The sequence below is a fragment of the Neoarius graeffei genome, chromosome 10, assembly GCF_027579695.1.
Source record: "Neoarius graeffei isolate fNeoGra1 chromosome 10, fNeoGra1.pri, whole genome shotgun sequence".
Lineage (NCBI taxonomy): Eukaryota > Metazoa > Chordata > Actinopteri > Siluriformes > Ariidae > Neoarius > Neoarius graeffei.
In genome coordinates this window covers 55852806-55875469 of record NC_083578.1, presented here as the reverse complement: position 1 = coordinate 55875469, position 22664 = coordinate 55852806, and the positions used below count along the sequence as shown (strand labels likewise).

Genomic DNA, 22664 nt, shown 5'->3' with positions numbered 1-22664 from the left:
GTATAAATCGTGACGTCACCAACTCCAAACATGACTCACCGAGGCTACTGGATCTCGTGGACACATTGCTTCTAAATTGTTGTGAACAACCCTAAAGATGCTGAATGTTAAGCGTTTGGGTGTAAAAATAAGCCAGATCATTGATCATTTTATGTGACATGCTTTTGTTTGCTTTTATTCACTGAGAAAAGTGATCTTTTTAGATGACACGAATCATGTTGTTATGGCAACGGGATTATTTACTAGTATCCGCGTCAGTACTGCGTACCGGTATGCGTTATCTAGCCGAGTGAGATTTAAACTTCATAAAAGTGAAGTCTGTTGAGTCGCAGATTTTGTTGCTAGTGAAAATCACACGGTTACAGAAAATTTCAGGTTAGATTTTTAGAATTAGAAGCCTTTATTAGTCACATATTACAGCACAGTGAAGTTCTTTCTCTGAATTTAACCTATCTGAAGCAGTGAAAACACAAACACACACAGAAACAGAGAGAGAGAGAGAGAGAGAGAGAGAGAGAGAGAGAGAGAGAGTTAACTTCATGACTGGATATCCTGTTTCAGTGCAAATGGTTGTGGCCAGGTAAGCCTATTTTTTAGCAACATCATAACTTTTAAAATGGATAAATTGTTGTTATAAAATGTCATTTTTGCCATGATCGGCAAATAGAATCTATTTTTTGGGTTTTGTTTGACTTTAAGTGTTTCAGTATTAGGACATTTTGTGTGTTTAATTGATAGCTACATACACATGTACCTTATACCATTGTCATTCAGCAACTGTCTGCTCTGTACTTTTCTAGCTGACCTGTTCTGAGCAGAAATATTTTGAAGATCAAATTCTAGCATTGCATCAGATATTAGGAGGAAAGTCACACATACATACCGTCTGATTCTAAATCCTGCACAATATGTGCACAGTTTATAATGGTCTGGCTTATTTTCAACTTACAAAACAAAACAAACAACAAAAAAACCCTGCCACCCACCAAACCATATGCAAGCACTAAGCAGAGCAAGCCAGCCTACTCACCCTGCTGCACGAAGGAGCCATAGACGAACCACATGGAGTTATAGAGAGTGGTGGAGGACACAGATCCCATGGGCAGCCGTGGTGGGTTGAGCCAGTTGAGCAGGTACACCAGTGTGCCTACAAGGATCACCGTGCCAGCAATGCATGCCCACAGTGACAGGTCGAAGGGTGCCAAGCAGGCAAACATGTCCACTGTACGTTCAGCTTTCTTCAGGAGCACGCCCACTGAGTAGTCCATGTAGCGTGTGGTGAAGTCCACTACACTCTCTCGCTCAGGCGTGATGGTCAGCGCTGAGATCCCCACATCTGCTCTCTGAAAGGAGCACAAACACACTTTGGTTTAGGCACAAACCCTTTAAAAATGCATGACTACATACATTATACATATCCAGACTATTCATAAAGACCTACAAATATTACATCCCAATTTGGGCTAAAGTCCCCCCCCCATCTGTGTGTGTGTGTGTGTGTGTGTGTGTGTGTGTATATATACACTACTAAAGGAAGGCTGTCTGTCTGTCTGTTCACCTTTGCAAATCGACACGGCTGGACGCACATACTCTATACTTTGCACGTGGTTTGGTGACACCCCAGAGGGGCCCATGACAACATTTTCGATTCTCCAAAACATGGGATTAATGTTAATCCAACATGCTATTCATTTCCCATAGGCTACATGCTCGCGCTAACACACTGCGCGCAGCCTCGGTGGGAATTCCCCTCCCCCACTCGCCTGGGAGTTTCAATTGTACAGGACTTTGCAATCAGCGCTCCTCGCCGGAGACTTCTGCTAGGGCCGAGTCTACGTCTTCTCAGTGACGAGCAATGACAACTATGCCTCCTCCCTCTCACAAGCAATAACTGCTAGTATATATAATATGGACACAAGTGTTTTATTGGGAAATACACCACTCGTATTTTTCATACGAGTTACATCCGGGACATGGAGAACCAAATCCGTGACATAAATCTCTATATGTCACTTATGAGGAAATTAATGAATTGTTTGGATAAATATGGGTACTTTTTGTTTGTGAATGTGTCTATATAATAAAAAGAACATCACACTTTGGCTTGAAGATATGAAGTTTATCTTCTCCTATTGGAAAACTTGTATTTTTCAGATGAAATACATCGCAGATCTGAGTGACATATTTAAATAAATAATATTGACTGGCTTTGAGTGGTATATCAGATATATTCCATTCAGCTAGCATGATACTGAATGAGTTGAAGATGAGTTCAGTGTCATGTTAGCTGAATGGAATGTATCTGATATACCATGAAAAAACCAGCCATTCTTCTTCTTCTTCTTATTATTATTATTATTATCTGTACACACTCTCTCTTCCAGTTTTTTTGATGTCCTTTGGTATGTTTTTTATTTTGTAAACAAGGGGAACCATCAGGGCCTTCGAGGCCTTCAGAGAAGGCCCAAACATATCAGCATTTCAAATGTTATATTTAATTGCTTTCATTCTTTAATTGCTTTCATTCTTTCATAATTTCATTATAATTATTCTCTTCTAATTCAGCTCATTTTCTATCAATTTGCTTCAGAAATGAAAGGGTTACTGTCCTGAAAACATTAAAATTGAGTTATCTAAAGAATTTTTTTTGCTTGTTGTCTCTAGGCTGAGGAGTTTAGAGTTGGCTCACTCATTGGTTAGGACTTCATTGCTGGGACAGAAGGCCATGGCAGTGTATGTTTATGTAGGAAGTGACAGATGAATTAACCGATCAGAGTTTGATTTATAGTAGAAGGGACTAAAAATGTATCGCCCTCGGCCTGCTCGAAGGCCAATGCTAGCTTAATTGCGAGTTGGTGCAGCAGTGAAGTCACCTTCCAGCCGGTGTAGCGTTCATCAATAGTGTTAACGAATGCTAATAAAGCAGTCAAGCCAGTGCTATCGAGAGCAAGTAGCCCAGGCTAACGACCGAGAAACTAAGATTTCTGTATGAGTGAAAAATACAGTGGCAAGCATGAGTGGAAGAAGAGTCTTCTTCTTCTTCCACGCATGCTCGCCACAGTATTTTTCACTCATACTTAAGTATTTATTTCTCCATGTAATTTACTTAGTTACTTTTAAAGTCAACATTAACAATTACACCCAACGGAGCTACCTGGCACCCTGCCACTAATCCCATGCAAAATCCTTTGCCCTGTTGCTTTTTTGTTGTGTCTGGCTAAGTTTTGGCTGAGCTGAAGTCCCAGCTCTACTAGTAACGGTTCACCACTGCTTGTAAATATGCATGAAGAACATCTAATGAAGTTTTGATAGCCTTTCTGATGTTCAACACATCTTTAGTTTCAGTCTTAGTTTATTGATTTAGTGCTTAATTATAGCATGGCTAATCCTAGCACTGGGGGGTGGCACGGTGGTGTAGTGGTTAGCGCTGTCGCCTCACAGCAAGAAGGTCCTGGGTTCGAGCCCCGTGGCCGGCGAGGGCCCTTCTGTGCGGAATTTGCATGTTCTCCCTGTGTCCGCGTGGGTTTCCTCCGGGTGCTCCGGTTTCCCCCACAGTCCAAAGACATGCAGGTTAGGTTAACTGGTGACTCTAAATTGACCGTAGGTGTGAGTGTGAATGGTTGTCTGTGTCTATGTGTCAGCCCTGCGATGACTTGGCGACTTGTCCAGGGTGTACCCCGCCTTTCGCCCGTAGTCAGCTGGGATAGGCTCCAGCTTGCCTGCGACCCTGTAGAACAGGATAAAGCGGATAGAGATAATGAGATGAGATGAGATAATCCTAGCACTGGATTAGCCTAGTCTTTCTCTTTCCTGGTGAACAAAGAAATGCTTCTGTGCATGCGCAGCAAAAAAACAAAAAAACCCCCAACCCTTCTCATTGGATATTTGCATCAACTCCAACGTGTGATGTCACGTTGTCTTGACAACATGCAAAATCATAAACCAATACTGCACGCTTATTCTCCATTGGGAAGAGGTGGTGCAGTTGTTAGCAGTGTCACCTCGCAGCAAGATGGTTCTGGGTTCGAGCCCAGTTGTTGACAGGGGGCCTTTCTGTGTGGAGTTTGCATGTTCTCCCCATGTCTGTGTGGGTTTCCTCCGGGTGCTCCGGTTTCCCCCACAGTACAAAGACATGCATGTGATGAATAAAGGCTTCTTGTCTTGAGTGGCGTAATACATGTAGGATAAGCGATATGCTAATAATTCATGCTGTGGAACCAAATGAATGAAACCCGCTAGATGGGAATAGAATACATGTTTTTATTACATGGAAAAAGTGTCCTTTATGTATAATAATTTCCAATACTCTGATGACATCACTCCCCATTTTTTCCTGCTGATTAGACACATGCTGTCAAAATGGCAAACCAGTTCAAAATTAAAATTCTTTTGATTTATTTTAACTTAACTTTAAGATTAAATTCTTGTTTTGAAAATATTTTCACTAGTTTGCTTTGCTCACTCATGAATATTTTCACCACTCGAAGATAAACTTCATATCTTTGCACAACCGTGTAATATCCTATCTATCTATCCATCTATCTATCTATAGATGTTGAAAAAATGAATAGACCAGTGCAAACTTATCAGTGTCTCTGGTTTTGCTCTGGTTTTAAAAGTTAATGTTGGCTAAAACAGAAAGGTGTCAGCATTAACTTTTTCAGCAGTTTGTGCTACAGTAGCTCTTCTGTGGGACTGGACCATATGGGCTGGCCTTTGTGCCCCATGTGAATCAATGACCCTTCGACACCCATGACCCTGTCGCCAGTCCCTTACAGAAAAAACACATGAATTCCCCATGTATTTCACATGTGATCACATGTTACCACATGTGGAATAAATGGTATCAGGTTTTGTAACATGTGGAAAACATGTTACCACATGTAAAACATTCTCACATGTGATTCACATAAAATTGGGCCAAAACCACATGTTTCCCATGTGCAAATAACATGTTTCCCATGTGTAAAACCACATGTGGAATACAACTCCGATTCCAAAAAAGTTGGGACAAAGTACAAATTGTAAATAAAAACGGAATGCAATAATTTACAAATCTCAAAAACTGATATTGTATTCACAATAGAACATAGACAACATATCAAATGTCGAAAGTGAGACATTTTGAAAATTCATGCCAAATATTGGCTCATTTGAAATTTCATGACAGCAACACATCTAAAAAAAGTTGGGACAGGGGCAATAAAAGAGGCTGGAAAAGTTAAAGGTACAAAAAAGGAACAGCTGGAGGACCAAATTGCAACTCATTAGGTCAATTGGCAATAGGTCATTAACATGACTGGGTATAAAAAGAGCATCTTGGAGTGGCAGCGTCTCTCAGAAGTAAAGATGGGAAGAGGATCACCAATCCCCCTAATTCTGCACCGACAAATAGTGGAGCAATATCAGAAAGGAGTTCGACAGTGTAAAATTGCAAAGAGTTTGAACATATCATCATCTACAGTGCATAATATCATCAAAAGATTCAGAGAATCTGGAAGAATCTCTGTGCATAAGGGTCAAGGCCGGAAAACCATACTGGGTGTCTGTGATCTTCGGGCCCTTAGACGGCACTGCATCACATACAGGCATGCTTCTGTACTGGAAATCACAAAATGGGCTCAGGAATATTTCCAGAGAACATTATCTGTGAACACAATTCACCGTGCCATCCGCCGTTGCCAGCTAAAACTCTATAGTTCAAAGAAGAAGCCGTATCTAAACATGATCCAGAAGCGCAGACGTCTTCTCTGGGCCAAGGCTCATTTAAAATGGACTGTGGCAAAGTGGAAAACTGTTCTGTGGTCAGACAAATCAAAATTTGAAGTTCTTCATGGAAATCAGGGATGCCGTGTCATTAGGACTAAAGAGGAGAAGGACGACCCAAGTTCTTATCAGCACTCAGTTCAGAAGCCTGCATCTCTGATGGTATGGGGTTGCTTTAGTGCATGTGGCATGGGCAGCTTACACATCTGGAAAGACACCATCAATGCTGAAAGGTATATCCAGGTTCTAGAGCAACATATGCTCCCATCCAGATGACGTCTCTTTCAGGGAAGACCTTGCATTTTCCAACATGACAATGCCAAACCATATACTGCATCAATTACAGCGTCATGGCTGCGTAGAAGAAGGGTCCGGGTACTGAACTGGCCAGCCTGCAGTCCAGATCTTTCACCCATAGAAAACATTTGGCGCATCATAAAATGGAAGATACGACAAAAAAGACCTAAGACAGTTGAGCAACTAGAATCCTACATTAGACAAGAATGGGTTCACATTCCTATCCCTAAACTTGAGCAACTTGTCTCCTTAGTCCCCAGACATTTACAGACTGTTGTAAAGAGAAAAGGGGATGTGTCACAGTGGTAAACATGGCCATGTCCCAACTTTTTTGAGATGTGTTTTTGTCATGAAATTTAAAATCACCTAATTTTTCTCTTTAAATGATACATTTTCTCAGTTTAAACATTTGATATGTCATCTATGTTCTATTCTGAATAAAGTATGAAATTTTGAAACTTCCACATCATTGCATTCTGTTTTTATTTACAATTTGTACTTTGTCCCAACTTTTTTGAAATCGGGGTTGTACATGGTATCAGATTTTGTAACGTGTTACCATGTAGAGCACATGTGGACAACGTTACCACATGTGTAAAACATTCCCACATGTGATTCACATAAAATTGGGCCAAAACCACATGTTTCCCATGTGCAAATAACATGTTTCCCATGTGCAAAACACATTTTCCACATATTTCACATGTGAGAAATCACATGAATGTGGTTTTTCTGTAAGGGGTTCACTGGTTGTCTTTCCTTGGACCACTTTTGGTAGGTACTAACTACTGCATACCAATAACACCCCACAAGATTTGCCATTTTGGAGATGTTCAGACCCAGTCATCTAGTCATCACAATTTGGTCCCTGTCAAAGTCGCTCAGATCCTTATGCTTTCCCATTTTTCCTGCTTTCAACACATCAACTTCGAGAACTGACTATTCTCTTGTTGCCTAAGGCTGCTGGGCCATAGAAGGTTCACGCTGCACGCTGCATGCTGCACGCTACACGTTCACGTGAAGAACCGGACCCTGGGCCATTAAACTTCATGCTTGGATGTTCACGTGTTGCGTCTGTTCTACTTTGACCGAGTAACCAACAATATGGACTCTTCGGATGACGACGATTGCCTCATTCTGCTTTTACTGAGACAGAGGAAGAGAAAAAGGAACAGAATTTGGAGCCGAGAACACTTCCTTCTGAGAGAAACCCGTGGTGAATTTCACCGAACATTCTATAATCTGCTTGACAATCCCGATGAAGAACTATTTTTCAATTATACCATTCAATTATATTTTTTCTGAAGTTTTCCCCTGAAAGCATAGAGTTATCTCCCTAGACCCGTTCTGATTGGCTGGTGCGGCGGTGACCGCATGCATTGACTGGAATTTCCATCTTCACGCCTAGAAAAAAGTGTGCATGTTCATTTCACGCTTCACGCGTGAAGTGTGCAGCGTGCAACGTGAACGCCGTTCTATGGCCCAGAGCAAGTCATGCTACGTTTGTCCACTTTTCTTTACACGCGTGTAGCGTGTAGTGTGCAGCATGCAGCGTGCACCTTCTATGGCCCAGCAGCCTAATATACCCCACCCCTTGACAGGTGCCACTGTAATGAGATAATGTTGTTCACTTCACCAGTCAGTGAATCAGTGATCAGTGTGTGTGTGTGTGTGTGTGTATATATATATATATATATATATATATATATATATATATATATATATATATCATACTCAAAAGTACATACTGTTCACTGTTATGATTTCAATTTCCCCCATGTCACAACAAGAAAAGTACCAAACGTACGGGACTTATTTTTCTTCACCAAAATAAATAACTCAATATCAGATTGAAAAGAAAACATCCAACCACGGGAGCCTATATTTTAGCCAGAGATATTGGCTGCTGCCAAATAGAAATTGCATTTACAGTGCTCAGATGCAAATCAACATCCTTTTTATTTTCTTCTTTAGTTCTGGAACATTCTGTTTTATCAAGCATGCAGACAGGAAGAGCAGAGCCTACAGGGTCTGGTAAGAGGCTCTGTCAAGAATCATTAGCCACCTGTGCATGTCTGGTGTCCATTTTCATTATCAGTGGGCCGGTGTGGAGCCTCACCTGGATGACACTCATTAGCTAGAATGGCTACCATGAGAGGAGAGGAAGAGCTGGACGACCTTTGTGTATGCAAAGGGTTGTGATACTGTTCGCTTCCTGTGCCTTTAATAATACCTGCTCATCGCATTAGAGTCACTGGCTAAACCTGTTGTGTAATACACTGTGCAGAGAGGAAATTTGCGCATTTAAAAATAACATTGTAAATAGGCTTTTTGCTTATGTGTGTAAACATGGGCCGTGATTACTTTGGAATACTTGATTGGGCAAATCCATTAAAGCTGAAGCAAAACAACATTGTTCTATGATGCATAATATGTAGCATTATTGCTAAAATGAAAATAGTAATTCATAGGTATATTTTATTTTAGCACTAGATTATATTTCATTATTCTATGTCTCCTCGTACATGTCTACATTTTGGCATTTCATTTCATGAGCTTCCTAAACAGAGAAAGTTGTAGGACACGTTTACTTTCACAGAAATGTTCTCTGCATGGCATCTGTCAGAATGATAGCCATTTTATTGCACTGCATGCAAGACTGGAATACTGCACACATTTCTCCTGAGCTCACGAAGCACATCTGAACACATCTGGTCCGTGCTTCATAATGATTTTGTCAGTTGGCCCAAAGGTATCACGAACAAACTGCTTCCTCAATCTTATGTTAAACAAACAAACAAACAAACAAACAAACAAACAAACAAACAAACAGAAAGGGCACTCACTTAAGGTAAATAGTGCAAGCTGATGATTTTTATCCTTCTTCTGACAATTAAATCACAGCTGATTCTCATCTCATCTCATTATCTCTAGCCGCTTTATCCTTCTACAGGGTCGCAGGCAAGCTGGAGTCTATCCCAGCTGACTATGGGCGAAAGGTGGGGTACACCCTGGACAAGTCGCCAGGTCATCACAGGGCTGACACATAGACACAGACAACCATTCACACTCACATTCACACCTACGGTCAAATTAGAGTCACCAGTTAACCTAACCTGCATGTCTTTGGACTGTGGGGGAAACCGGAGCACCCGGAGGAAACCCACGCGGACACGGGGAGAACATGCAAACTCTGCACAGAAAGGCCCTCGCCAGCCACGGGGCTCGAACCCGGACCTTCTTGCTGTGAGGCGACAGTGCTAACCACTACACCACCGTGCCGCCCTCGGAAATCACATTGTAGGATTTTTAATGAATTAATTGGTAAATTCCTCGGTAAAATAAGTATTTGGTCACCTACAAACAAGCAAGATTTCTGGCTCTCACAGACCTGTAACTTCTTCTTTAAGAGGCTCCTCTGTCCTCCACTCGTTACCTGTATTAATGGCACCTGTTTGAACTCGTTATCAGTATAAAAGACACCTGTCCACAACCTCAAACAGTCACACTCCAAACTCCACTATGGCCAAGACCAAAGAGCTGTCAAAGGACACCAGAAACAAAATTGTAGACCTGCACCAGGCTGGTAAGACTGAGTCTGCAATAGGTAAGCAGCTTGGTGTGAAGAAATCAACTGTGGGAGCAATTATTAGAAAATGGAAGACATACAAGACCACTGATAATCTCCCTTGATTTGGGGCTCCATGCAAGATCTCACCCCGTGGGGTCAAAATGATCACAAGAACGGTGAGCAAAAATCCCAGAACCACACGGGGGACCTAGTGAATGACCTGCAGAGAGCTGGGACTAAAGTAACAAAGGCTACCATCAGTAACACACTACGCCACCAGGGACTCAAATCCTGCAGTGCCAGACGTATCCCCCTGCTTAAGCCAGTACACGTCCAGGCCCGTCTGAAGTTTGCTAGAGAGCATTTGGATGATCCAGAAGAGGATTGGGAGAATGTCATATGGTCAGATGAAACCAAAACAGAACTTTTTGGTAAAAACTCAGCTTGTCATGTTTGGAGGAGAAAGAATGCTGAGTTGCATCCAAAGAACACCATACCTACTGTGAAGCATGGGGGTGGAAACATCATGCTTTGGGGCTGTTTTTCTGCAAAGGGACCAGGACGGCTGATCCGTGTAAAGGAAAGAATGAATGGGGCCATGTATAGTGAGATTTTGAGTGAAAACCTCCTTCCATCAGCAAGGGCATTGAAGATGAAACGTGGCTGGGTCTTTCAGCATGACAATGACCCCAAACACATCACCCGGGCAACGAAGGAGTGGCTTCGTAAGAAGCATTTCAAGGTCCTGGAGTGGCCTAGCCAGTCTCCAGATCTCAACCCCATAGAAAATCTTTGGAGGGAGTTGAAAGTCCGTGTTGCCCAGCGACAACCCCAAAACATCACTGCTCTAGAGGAGATCTGCATGGAGGAATGGGCCAAAATACCAGCAACAGTGTGTGAAAACCTTGTGAAGACTTACAGAAAATGTTTGACCTCTGTCATTGCCAACAAAGGGTATATAACAAAGTATTGAGATGAACTTTTGTTATTGACCAAATACTTATTTTCCACCATGATTTGCAAATAAATTCTTTAAAAATCAGACAATGTGATTTTCTGGATTTTTTTTCTCATTTTGTCTCTCATAGTTGAAGTGTACCTATGATGAAAATTACAGGCCTTTCTCATCTTTTTAAGTGGGAGAACTTGCACAATTGGTGACTGACTAAATACTTTTTTGCCCCACTGTATCATAGTTTTGTCATTTAGCTGGAAAACTGAATTTTACCTGAAGTAAAAAAGCCAAAATATTTCCTTTGGGTTATTGAAGTTACAGTTAGATTTATGTGCAGGCACAGCATTAATTAGGTGCATTAATAATTATTATAGTACTTGCAAAGCACCACATTATTTCAAATGAAGCTCTTTTATATTACACAGCATTGTGGTTTGATATTCTCAACAGTTTTATGGACTAAATGAAGCAGTACATATTGCAGGTCAATTTTTATGCTGCAGCTGCTGAATAACAGAAATTAATTAGTTCATCTCCAGTCACTAATTTATCCTGGTCAGTGTCACAGTAGATCTGAAGCCTATCCCCAGAAACACTGGGTGGAGGATGTGAGAATTCACCTTGGATGGGGTGCCAGTCCCAGACACAGGGCACCATGCACACACACACACACACACACCCTCTCTCATCCACACTTACAGGCAATTTAGCACACCCAATTCACCTCCTGGAATCTTTCTAGACAATGTGAGGAACCTAGAGAACCCACAGGAAACCCATGCAAACCTGGAGAGAACATCCATCCATTATCTGTAGCTGCTTATCCTGTTCTATAGGGTCGCAGGCAAGCTGGAGCCTATCCCAGCTGACTATGGGCGAGAGGCAGGGTGCACCCTGGACAAGTCGCCAGGTTATCACAGGGCTGACACCTGGAGAGAACATTATTATCATAAACAATATGATGTTTAAGTTTATTTGATTCATCACATAGTTTGTGACAGGGGAGGATTTTCAGCCCCTTTTGATTTGGCATAGAATTTTTACAACCCTCCTCAATCTTTCCGGGTTTGGGACCAGCACTAAGAATGCATCGGCTTGTGCAACCCCAGTGGCTGGGTATTTTTACCTAATTCCATTATGTTTAGCAGACACTCTTATGCAGACTGATGTACAATGAGAACACACACATACCCAGCACCTGGGGAGCAGTTGGGGGTTAGGTGCCTTGCTCAAGGACACTTCAGCCATGGACTTTCCTGCCAGTCCAGGGAATCGAACCAGCAACCCTTTGGGCTCAAAGCTGCTTCTCTAATCTTTAGGCCATGGATGCCCCATAATGTGCATGTCTTTGAACTATGGGAGGAAACCGGAGCACCCAAAGGAAATCCATACAAACATAGGGAGAACATGCAATCTCCACACAGAAAGGCCCCCGTCGACCATGAGGTTAAAACGCAAAAGCTTCTTGTTGTGAGGCGATGAAAAAAGTATGATAGAAAAAAGTAATCTGTTTACTGTCAACTTTCCCTGATGTAAGGAAATGAATTATTTGTGAATGATTCACTGTGAATCCCTTAACCTAACTATAACTCTCACTCTACTGCCATACAGCAAACAACATCCAAGAGCAAGCCAAATTACTACTTAAAGCGAGACAAAAAGCAGCAACATGCTAAGATTTAATGAATCACACAGATTTCAAGCCACAACAACAACAAACAAATGTGCCTCGTGTTTATCTTGTTGGAAATTTTGATAAGCTGCAGAGTTATTTTCTGTCTGCTGCGTTGAGAAGCAGGTTTGCCAAAGGGAAAGGGGAAAGTAGAAAGTGTAGCTGAAGAGATACTGTCAAAAGCACCGAATGGAAAGCAGCATGTGGTGCTGCGTAATGGCCCTGAAAATCCTCAGATGACCCCTGACTGCTTATATATTTTTTATCTTTTCGTTTATTGGCCTGTGGAAAACATTTCAGCTCTACATTCATCTGTATGCAGGGAATCTGTGTCATTTTATCTGGAGACTCCAGATCAAAATCACAAGACAAGCAAGATAATACACCTGTAGTATTCAACAGTGCTGATTTGGACTTTGTTTCTTCGAGCATTAAAATGGTGTCCAGCTGTTGGATTGGATTGACTTTCTGAGCAATGTCTCACCTTGAACACCAGCTCTCCAATTAGACCATTCCAGGTTCCATCAGCCTGCTGGCTGCCATATTTGTGATCAGGAGCTAAATAGATCTCATACTTGAAGCCGAGGTAATTAGACAGAGCATCCAAAACATCGATGGCGAATCCCTGATACTTTTTGGGCTTCCCCAACACATTCTCCGACACCATGACAAATGGCTCCTCCTGCAACAAAAAAAGTACATTGTAAAAAAATTAAAAAAATAAAAATCACAAAAATGTCCAACACACTGTCTTCCTCGATTACTAACCTCTCTATCATAGCAGCACCAACAATCAGATGAAGCTTTGCACCTACCATGTGCATGCATTATAACATTCTAGCACTGAATCTTTTTTTTTTTAAACATTGTCTATATTGCCTTGTCTACCATCTAGCCCTATTGGTGTCTTTATATCAAGGCCTAGTTACGCCTGGATTTGTCTGCTTTGGATCTCATATTAAATCTAGTCTCCTTATCTTGCCTTATTATGTTTATTAGTTTCTTGCTTTACATTTATATTTCTCTCCTTTGGATGCGTCTTTCTAGTTTATTTCACCATGTTTTTGTTCATTTCCTCATTGGTTGATTTTCTTAGATTTATTTTGCATTAATCATGTTTCAGTTTACTGTTTCTAATCACTGTTTTTTTCTTGGCTTAAACTTGGATGTTGGAATTATAAGGGTCTTTTCTCTCACTTTTCTGTTATTTACACAAAATTTGAGAGATCTTGCACTAGAATCGCAGAAAGGCATTAATACTAAAATTTATTTTTGCTTTGATGTTACCAAGGTTAAGTACTTTATGAATTAATAACTTATAATTATGGTTCTTGGGTGGTGCAACAGAAAAATAGCAAAGCATTATGGCATTATTCTCAGGAGATTGCAAGTTCAAGCGAGCTTGTTGGTGGGAATGACCAAATGGGGGGAGGCTTAACCTTATAATTCCAAGGTCCCAAAACATATAATCATTCACTGATGGTACTGATGTCCATTGAGTGTGATATTGTTCTAAAACACATGATAAACATACACTCATACACTGTACTTATTAAAGGATAGATTGCATTTCTTAATTACTTTGCAAAAACACATTTTACATATCACATACACGGGAGAGCATTTCAACCTAACCATGAACTATTGTGTTTTTAAACACAGCATGTGAGGAGAGCACCTGAGTCTATGACATTAACTAGCATGGAAACCTCAAAACACTTGGGTATCTATCTTCCTAGAAAGCTCATCAAGCCATTTTCATAGCTGTCCAGCTGAAAATCAGGCTTGTTATGGGAACGGTGGATGATGAAAGCACTGGAATGGAAATCAGCATTCAACTCGCCACCATATGAAATAAAAAATAAAAAAAAAACAGAATTAAAAAAAACATCAAAAATCAAAGCAGTCAAAACAAAATCACTGAACATTATTTAGTCAAAGCTCTTTTTTTTTTAATTTGCAACATGACCTAATGCTGCAGTATGTAATAAAGCTTAAATGTCACTTCATGTTAATGTAGCTTCATGAGCTTCGACATTATTACGTGCAAAGTCATAAGGGCATTACTGCTTTGTCACTTTCAATGAGCAGTAATGAAAGCAAATAAGCCCATGCTTTGGACATAATAAAGCCAGGGGACTTGATCAAAATTCTCAGAAAACATGCAGATGAAAAAAAAAGTTTCAGTGTAATACGTATAAATGTGGACAGATTACAGAAAACACTTTTCATGAAAAGTTTAATTTTAATGTTCAGGAAATCATTTTGTACAGGTTGCCATGACCACAGTAGCTCCAGCTTCTACATCTTACAATTGTTTGAATTTCCTAGGATTCTAACATCAAATAAGAATATGGCATAAATGCATTCATTCATAGCAAAGGTATTTTAAATTTTTTGTTCCATGGGTGATAAATCTTGTGTCAGAAAAAAGTGATGAAGGCTTTTGTGACTGGTTCATAGAGACTGTTGTCAGCACTGTTTATGAATTTTAATGCTAAGAAATAGGTGTGTAAACAAAACCCATTCAAATCAGAAAATTACTCCAGCAGTGTCTGAGGCCCTGTTCACGCCTGGCCCTACCACAAGTCCTGGGTGACCTGATCATAATTGCGTTAAGTACAGGTGTGTACAGGGCCCAATGTATCTCGGAGAGGCAATGTGATCTGATGGTTTGGGGTGCATATGAACACATAACATTCATAACATAACAGCAACAAAGTACCAACTAATTGAATGCGTCATTGCCCTAGTCAGAAAAATGTAATCAGATTCACAGTCAAATTTTATTGGTCACACCAATTTTATTAGTCAATGTCTCCTGAAAAGTTAAAAGAAGTAGGTATATGATGATAAATTTTGTGATGAAGTGAGCTGGATGGCTGCAGCCGGTCTCTCTGGGAACGCTGTCAATCACATCATTCCCAAGTATATCAATGCCTTCTGATTTCATAGTAGAATAACATTTAAAAAAACTCATTTCTGGAGGAAAATAAGTAAGTACAGAAATCAGCATAGGGAAAACTATTTGTTCAGATTAGACACTGTACATAGAAAGATAGTTTTGACGAGAAAAGTGATGTGAAAAAAAAGACAGCTTTGCCATTGAAACTATTGGGGATGGGCGTAGCTGAAAATTGTACTGCAACCAGCCAGCAGGGGCAGTAGACATGTGGTAGATTCACTTTTTAGAGATGATGCTCTGTCCATTTTTTTATATAGTCAGTCAATGTGTCAAACACACAACCAGACAGTACGACTTGCAGTGAAATTATTTTTATGAGCATGCAGAGACTTAAAAAGAATTCATGTAAAAACTGAATTTACTTATAGGTGCCCTTCCACCAAAAACGTTTAATACTGTCTCTTTTTGAAATACCATAGTTCACTCCGAGTTGCATATGCATGCTGCATGTGAAAATGTAATTCTACTCCCATTCCCTGTATTAGCTTATGAAAGAAAATAGTTGGAAAAACGAGCGGATCAGAAAAAGCCATACGAACTTACGTCACTTCGAAAATTAGTATTCATGGCCTCACCCACATTGGCTTGCGACCACCCACGGGAAGAAAGCGTGAGGAAAGAGACGTAATTCGCCCCAAGGCGCAGCGCGGTGTTCCGCATCCGTTTCATTTCTAACGGCGGCTCCAGCCCGACTTTGCACGCTCGTAACTCGGGCAGGGGAGGTCCCAGCCTCCCCAGACTTGGCAGCCAGCGGCCTCTGCCCTCTCCCGAACGAAAGAGTGCTCCCTGGGCAGGCTAGCTCCACGCCTCGAGATGTAATTCACCTAACCCTAGGTCCCAGCCTCCCCAGACTTGGCAGCCAGCGACCCCTGCCCTCTCCTGAACGAACCAGCGCTGCCAGGGCCCGTCAGCTCCCAGCCAGGGGACATTATTCCCCCCACACCCCCCGAGGCGAGCTCTGCTCCGTGCTTCGTGCCTTGATGAGAGCCGCTGCCGCAGGGAGTATTCAATTAAATAAATGAATGAAAAAGTGCACACAGCTACTTGACAGAGGATTTGCAAGACATTTCTACCTGGAAACAGATGCAGCATAAGACCGATGTAATAAGTGTGCAAATGCTTTAAGAGCAAAAAGGCCTTCAATCACTAATGAGGAAAACTATAGATTGAAAACAGTCTCAGATGAAGACCAGTGGCGAACTGCTACTATTAGAGCTGGGACTTCAGCTGAGCCAAACCTTAGCCAGACACACTAAAAAAGCAACAGGGTAAAGGATTTTGCATGGGATTAGTGGCAGGCTGCCAGGTAGCTCCATTGGGTGTAATTATCAATGCTGATTTTAAAAGTAACTAAGTAAATTACATGGGTAAATGAATACTTAAGTCTGAGTGAAAAAATACTGTGGCGAGCATGTGTGAAAGAAGAGTCTGGAGACAGAAATCTTAGTTTCTCGGTCATTAGCCTGTGCTACTTGCTCTCAATAGCACTGGCTTGAGCACTTTATGAACGCTACACTGGCTAGAAAGTGACTTCACTGCTGCACTGATGACACCGACTCGTGGTTAAGCTAGCGTTGGCCTTCAAGAAAGCCGACGGCAATAAACTTTTGGTCCCCCCCACTATAAATCAAAATCTGATTGGTTAATTTGTCTGTCACTTCCTACCGGTACATAAACATACACTGCCATGGCCTTCTGTCCCGGCATTGAAGTCCTAACCAATGAGTGAGACAGCTCTAAACTTTTCTCAGCCTAGAGACAACAAACAAACAATCAATCAATCTCATTGGATAACTCTATTTTAATGTTTTCAGGACAATAACCGTTTCATTTAAGAAGCAAATTGATAGAAAATGAGGCCAAATTAGAATTAGAAGAGAATAATTATAATGAAATAATGAAAGCAATTAAAGAATGAAAGAAATTAAATATAACATTTGAAATGCTGATATGTTTAGGCCTAGAAGGCCCTGACGGTTCCCGGCTTATGGAGACCATCTGCACTGCCTGACCCAGCTAGACAGATGGAGGTATACAGTCTTTGACGGTTACTCCTGTAATACCAAACTGCACCAGTTATTCTGAAGATTAGAAATGATGTGATTTGGAACAAATCAGATCCCTAAACCTGACTGTGTTATGTAAAAAGATCTGCAAACAATGTCACGGTCTGTTGTGATGGCTCTGGGGAAATTCTAAAGGTCATACAATTAAAAAAAATAATGTCTGAAGAAGTTTATCAGCTTATGCTGACTATATTTCCCTTTTCACTTCAGATATATGTACTATTTTTGGGGGCACTGATTTTTTTTCCACCTTGTGTGTGTGTGTGTTTTTTTTTTTAAGAAGATAGAATGTAAATGTAATACAGTATATGAGTATAGAAATGAGGAAAGGCTCTCAACAAGCTTGTAAATGGTAAAATTAAATCCATCAATTCATACTTATACGTAGGTCTTCTGTATGAGAAGGGTTGTATCTCTTTGTAGTTCATCTAAATATCAAAATTATTCACAGTATACTAAATTTTACAGTATATTATCTATAACAGAATCTCTCTAGCTTAGTTTCCAACACAGTGCAGCAAACAATGTCTGATAGATACAGTATCTACAATCATTTTTTGAGTACTGTACTAACTACAATCTGTAGATATTTTATGCTTAATTAAGTGTAAATATACGGTACCACTAAAAAAAAAAATCTCATATAAAAGCTGTCATGGTGTGTGTGAAAAAAACAAACAAACAATAAATAAATAAATAAATAAATAAACCTGGCAATCAAACCTGTAGTGGACAAACAAGTCTCATCTCATTATCTCTAGCCGCTTTATCCTGTTCTACAGGGTCGCGGATAAACAAGTATTATTTATTATTTATTTTTGCCTGTGTTCAATCACAATTAACCTTTAAAAACTTTCTTTTCTGTGCTTTAACAATAAACTGTATTTCAGGATGCCAATTCAACTTAATTAAAGTTGGGAAACTTGCTGGGGTAAGTGGATGACAGAGCCAGGGCAAGAACATTTTATTTCAACACAAACAATCCGAAATAGATTTTATTTTCTCTCTAAAACATTCTTTATTTGGTTTGATGTTCCTGGAGAATGCACATGCTTAATGATGCCTTCCGTAATACAAAGTCATCTTACAAGTTTTAGATTTAACCCTAGAGATAAAGTAATCTTCAGCACGTGATTATTTAACTTGCATTATAGCCAAAGGCGTTTGAATAGTTAGTGCTGCCGAAGACAAGAATAGAGGAAAGTGTGAGGATTCACACAGGCTAGGAGTTGAAGAAATGAAAGCCTACTTCAGCTTACAGACTGAAATTTAATCATCTTTGCTCCTTTCTGCAGTCTTAAATCTACTGTCAAATTGTCATAAGCGATATGCCCAGAATGCTGTCAAAACCACACTGGAAGACATTAAAATGCGCTCAAAAGCTCAAAGGACATTATTTCTTATCATTCAATTTATGATATAACCTTAATGATCAAAGTGAAAGGTTGAACGATAGGCTGAGATGAGATATGCAACCTATGATAAGATTCCATTTTCCTGAGTAATATATAGAAGTAATCAGTCTGGTGAAAGTGAAATGCCTGAAAATAAATGTCTACAGCAATAAGATGAAGCAAATAAAGGCTTCAGGTTAGGATACAGCTGCATATAAAGAAACAGCAACAACTAAGTAATGTACATTATTCAACTCGACAAACAACAACAATAGACTATGATCTTGAGCCTTTTTTAGTCCTGTTTGCTTGCGAATTTCTTAGAAACCTGTCTCACTTCAGTTTTTATTCATTGTCAAATGCACTGTAAAACAAAATGAATCAGTGGCGAGGCAGATTTCATTAAAAATATAAATTCACTAGTAATAAATTCTAAATAAGTTTCATTTATAAAATCAAGATTTCATTTTTCATATGACATTTTTGGTCAATTTCACAGAAAAATACAGAAAATAACTGAATATTTGAGTAACTTTTCTGCAGGTTTTATTTATTTATTTTTTTAAGATGTAAAAGGTGAGAAATCAAGTCATTTTATTTGAGAAGTCCAATTGCTGACATTGTTGCAGACGTAACCAAAGCTTTGACTCTCTTCCTCCCTGGTGCATTGATGTTCATCACATTGTCAGTTCTTGGTTTTAAGGTAAGTTTATATATTTATTGCCTAATTTAACACAGACACAGTTTTAACTGATTAATGCTTTTACTGTGAATCAATTTCTTTGTATCTTTTTAAATGTTACATCTGCTGGCTACATGCACAAAAATGGCACCATCATTTTCAGCGGCCTGCTAGTATCAGGTAATAAAACATGTTCTTACATTAACATAGATACATTTATCTCAGTGAAGCTAAGTTAGCGATCCATTTTAAACAGCAGTCTGACCTTAAAAGTTATAAAACACAAGCTAATGTTAGTCGCATTAGTGTTTTCAAGTGAAGCATGACTATGTTTGTGGCAGCGGGGGTATGATCAAATGTCGGCTGTGGGCAGCAGGGAGTCAGGTAGAACTGGCAGGTAACATGTGATGAGTTTCACGTGTCTGATTACTGGCAATTTATTTATGTGTGGATCTTATGTTCTTGCAGAGAGAAGCTGATAACCAGAGAGAGAGAGAGAGCTGAGCAACCCAGCACCATGTGTGCGCGTGCATGAGTGTGCCTAGATAAAGTTGCTGCAAAAGCGAAAATAACCTGAGAATAAACACACTCTGTTATCGCAAGTCTGTCTCCCAGTTCCTCATTCCCTGAGCCGTTAGAGCACTACACTGGTGTTGAAACCTGGGAGTGAAGAGAAAGCACCATCATGTCAAAGCACACCAGTTGCTGAGATCCTCCAGACCCTAGTTAGAAACCACCAAACCCAACATCAGGCCCTCATTGCACTGTGCCCAGGCAGGTGATCTGGAGGTGATCTGGAGCCTGGTCCAGCTAGTGCATAGTCCAACAGCCACTCCCACAGATGCTGCAGCCAAACCCTGCATTCTGCTGCTCAGGATGGGTCCACAGGACAACCCTGAGTCCTTCAGGAAGCTGTTTGAGTGTGTGACCAAAGCAAGCTTGTGGCCAACCTCACACTGGGCAGTCCACCTATTGCTGCTACTGTCAAGGGGAAACCCAGCTTGCACCTCAACAGCTCCCAGCTGCCAAACTGCTAGAATATTCAAACTTGAAGCAGGCTATTTTGCAGCAGGTCAGCTGCACCCTGGAATAACATTGACAGCGCTTCCATGTGCTGGCATACAGTGGGATCAGCCACCCTGTCACCTTTGCCCAACAGTTCCAAGATGCCTGCTGAAGGTGGCTGCTTATAGAAGAGTGTGATGCTGATGACATCATCAACTGAGTGGTACTGGAGTAGTTCGTCAATTGGCTGCCGGAAGGACAGTGAGGCAGTCCAGCTGGCAGAAGACCATCTGGCGGTGTTTCCGGGAACAAGTGCTCCTACCCCTTCTCTCTCTCTTTCTCCCATTGTATCTCTTTGCCCCTCCCCTATCCCTGCACTGCAGAAGGAGGGGCCAATTCACCAAAAGCCTGGTCCCTGAACCCATATCTCTACTCATATTCCCTTCACCCCCTTGTGCCTCAATGCCAATGCTGCCACTAACTTCCTCTCTCCCTCCACAGGTGGAACCGTCCATGCTCACCAGGAGTGGGGCAAAGCCTGGGCAGGTCTACAGGTGCAGTGGGAAGGCTGGGCATTTCCAGAGGCAGCGGGTTCTGATCCATATTCCTGACATGACTCGAGCTTCCCCCGATTGAGCAGGAAAGTACAGACTGGCAGTGAGTATTCAAAGGGGTACAGATCAGGCCATGGTGGACTTGGGTAATCAGACCATAGTTCATTAAAGCTTGATTCAATGCAGGGTATTGGAAAATGCACACGTGTGTACACGGATGTTCACAAATGTCCGCTGGAACCCATCACTATTGAATTTAGGGGCAAAAAGCATAGTGTGAAGGCAGCGGTTAGTCTTTGCCTCACCCATATGCCAATTCTGGTGACAAATTAGTCAGGTTTTAAATATTAATGAAGCATTTATTTGTAGATGGGGCCTGCTACAGCGAAACTGGGGGGGGGGGGATTTCAGTGCGGTGTTATCTGGGGAGGCGGTCCCAGGGCCGTCTTCAAGGGGACATAGAGAGTAGGACTCTCCACAGGGATTTCTCTTCAGGATTTCCCATTGGAGCAGTCTCAAGACAAAACCGAGAGGTATGCTTTTGACCAAGTGAGAATAATCAATGGTCAAAACCCCCAGCCTAATGTTGCACTCTGCTACCTGTACTTTTTGTTAATTAAATTTTTGGTTATATAATGTGATGCAGGACACTCACACAGGAGAAAAAAAAATGACCCACTTGTTGGTCCTGAAGAGCCGTAGGGAACTTTTATTCCACGCGGCTCATCATAATCTCATGGCAGGGCGTTTAGGTCAGGATAAAACACTGAACTGAACTCATGGCCCATTTCTATTGGCCAGGCATTCACAGTGATGTTCTCAAGTGGCACACAGCATGTCGCAAATGTCAGCTGGTGAATCAGCCAGCCACACCAAAATTGCCATTCTGCCCATTACCACTGATCAAGATCCACCTCGAAAGAATTGTTATGGATCTTGTTGGGCCATTAGGTCAGTCTACATGAAGGCATTGCTTTGTGTTAGCCTTAGTGGACTATGCAGTGTGATACCCAGAAGCAGTGCCTCTAAGCAACATTATTGCATGCAGTGTTGCGGAAGCACTCTTCTGCATTATTTCCTGAATCAGGATTCCAGAAGAGATCCTGACTGATCAAGGAACAACATTCATATCATGCACACTTCACAAACTGTACAAATTACTTGGGATTAAATTGATTCATACCAGTGTTTACTGTCCAGGAATGTACGGGCTGGTTGAATGATTTAATCAAATGCATAAAAACATGATTTGTAAGTTTGTTCATAAGGATGCTAGAAATTGGGTCAGGTGGCTGGAACCCCTATTATTTGTAGTACAAGAGGTCCCACAAGCCTCCACAAGGTTCTCCCCCAGTTGAATTATTGTATGGTTGCAAGCCTTGTGGCATCTTAGACATCATTCAAGAAAATTGGGAGGAGGGACCTTCTATGAGTAAAAAGGAAATTTAGTATGTTCTTGACCTGAGAGCAAAACTCCACACATTGAGTCACCTAACCCAGGAAAATTTGCTGCAGGTGCAATAATGGCAATCCCAGCTGTATAATGAGGGACTTGACTATGGGGATTTGCACCAGGAGATAAAGTACTCATTTTACTATTCACATCGAGCTCTAAATTACTCACAAAGTGTGAAGGACCCTTTGAGGTCACATGGCAAGTCAGAGAAGTTGACTAAGATGTCATGCGAATGGATAGAGGCAACGGACTTCAGATTTTCCTCCTCAATCTCCTGAAGC

General features: G+C 41.1%; 1 protein-coding gene across 1 annotated transcript in view; it reads right to left on the bottom strand.

Moving 5' to 3' along the window:
* The window catches only part of grid2 (glutamate receptor, ionotropic, delta 2), a 1182816-nt gene that overhangs the window by 245610 nt on the left and 914542 nt on the right, over positions 1–22664 (bottom strand). The window contains exons 10-11 of the mRNA XM_060930811.1: positions 12746–12943; positions 1031–1343 (exon numbers count right to left, since the gene is read on the bottom strand). Coding sequence (XP_060786794.1) covers positions 1031–1343; positions 12746–12943 — 511 coding nt within the window. The remainder of the gene's footprint in view (positions 1–1030; positions 1344–12745; positions 12944–22664) is intronic.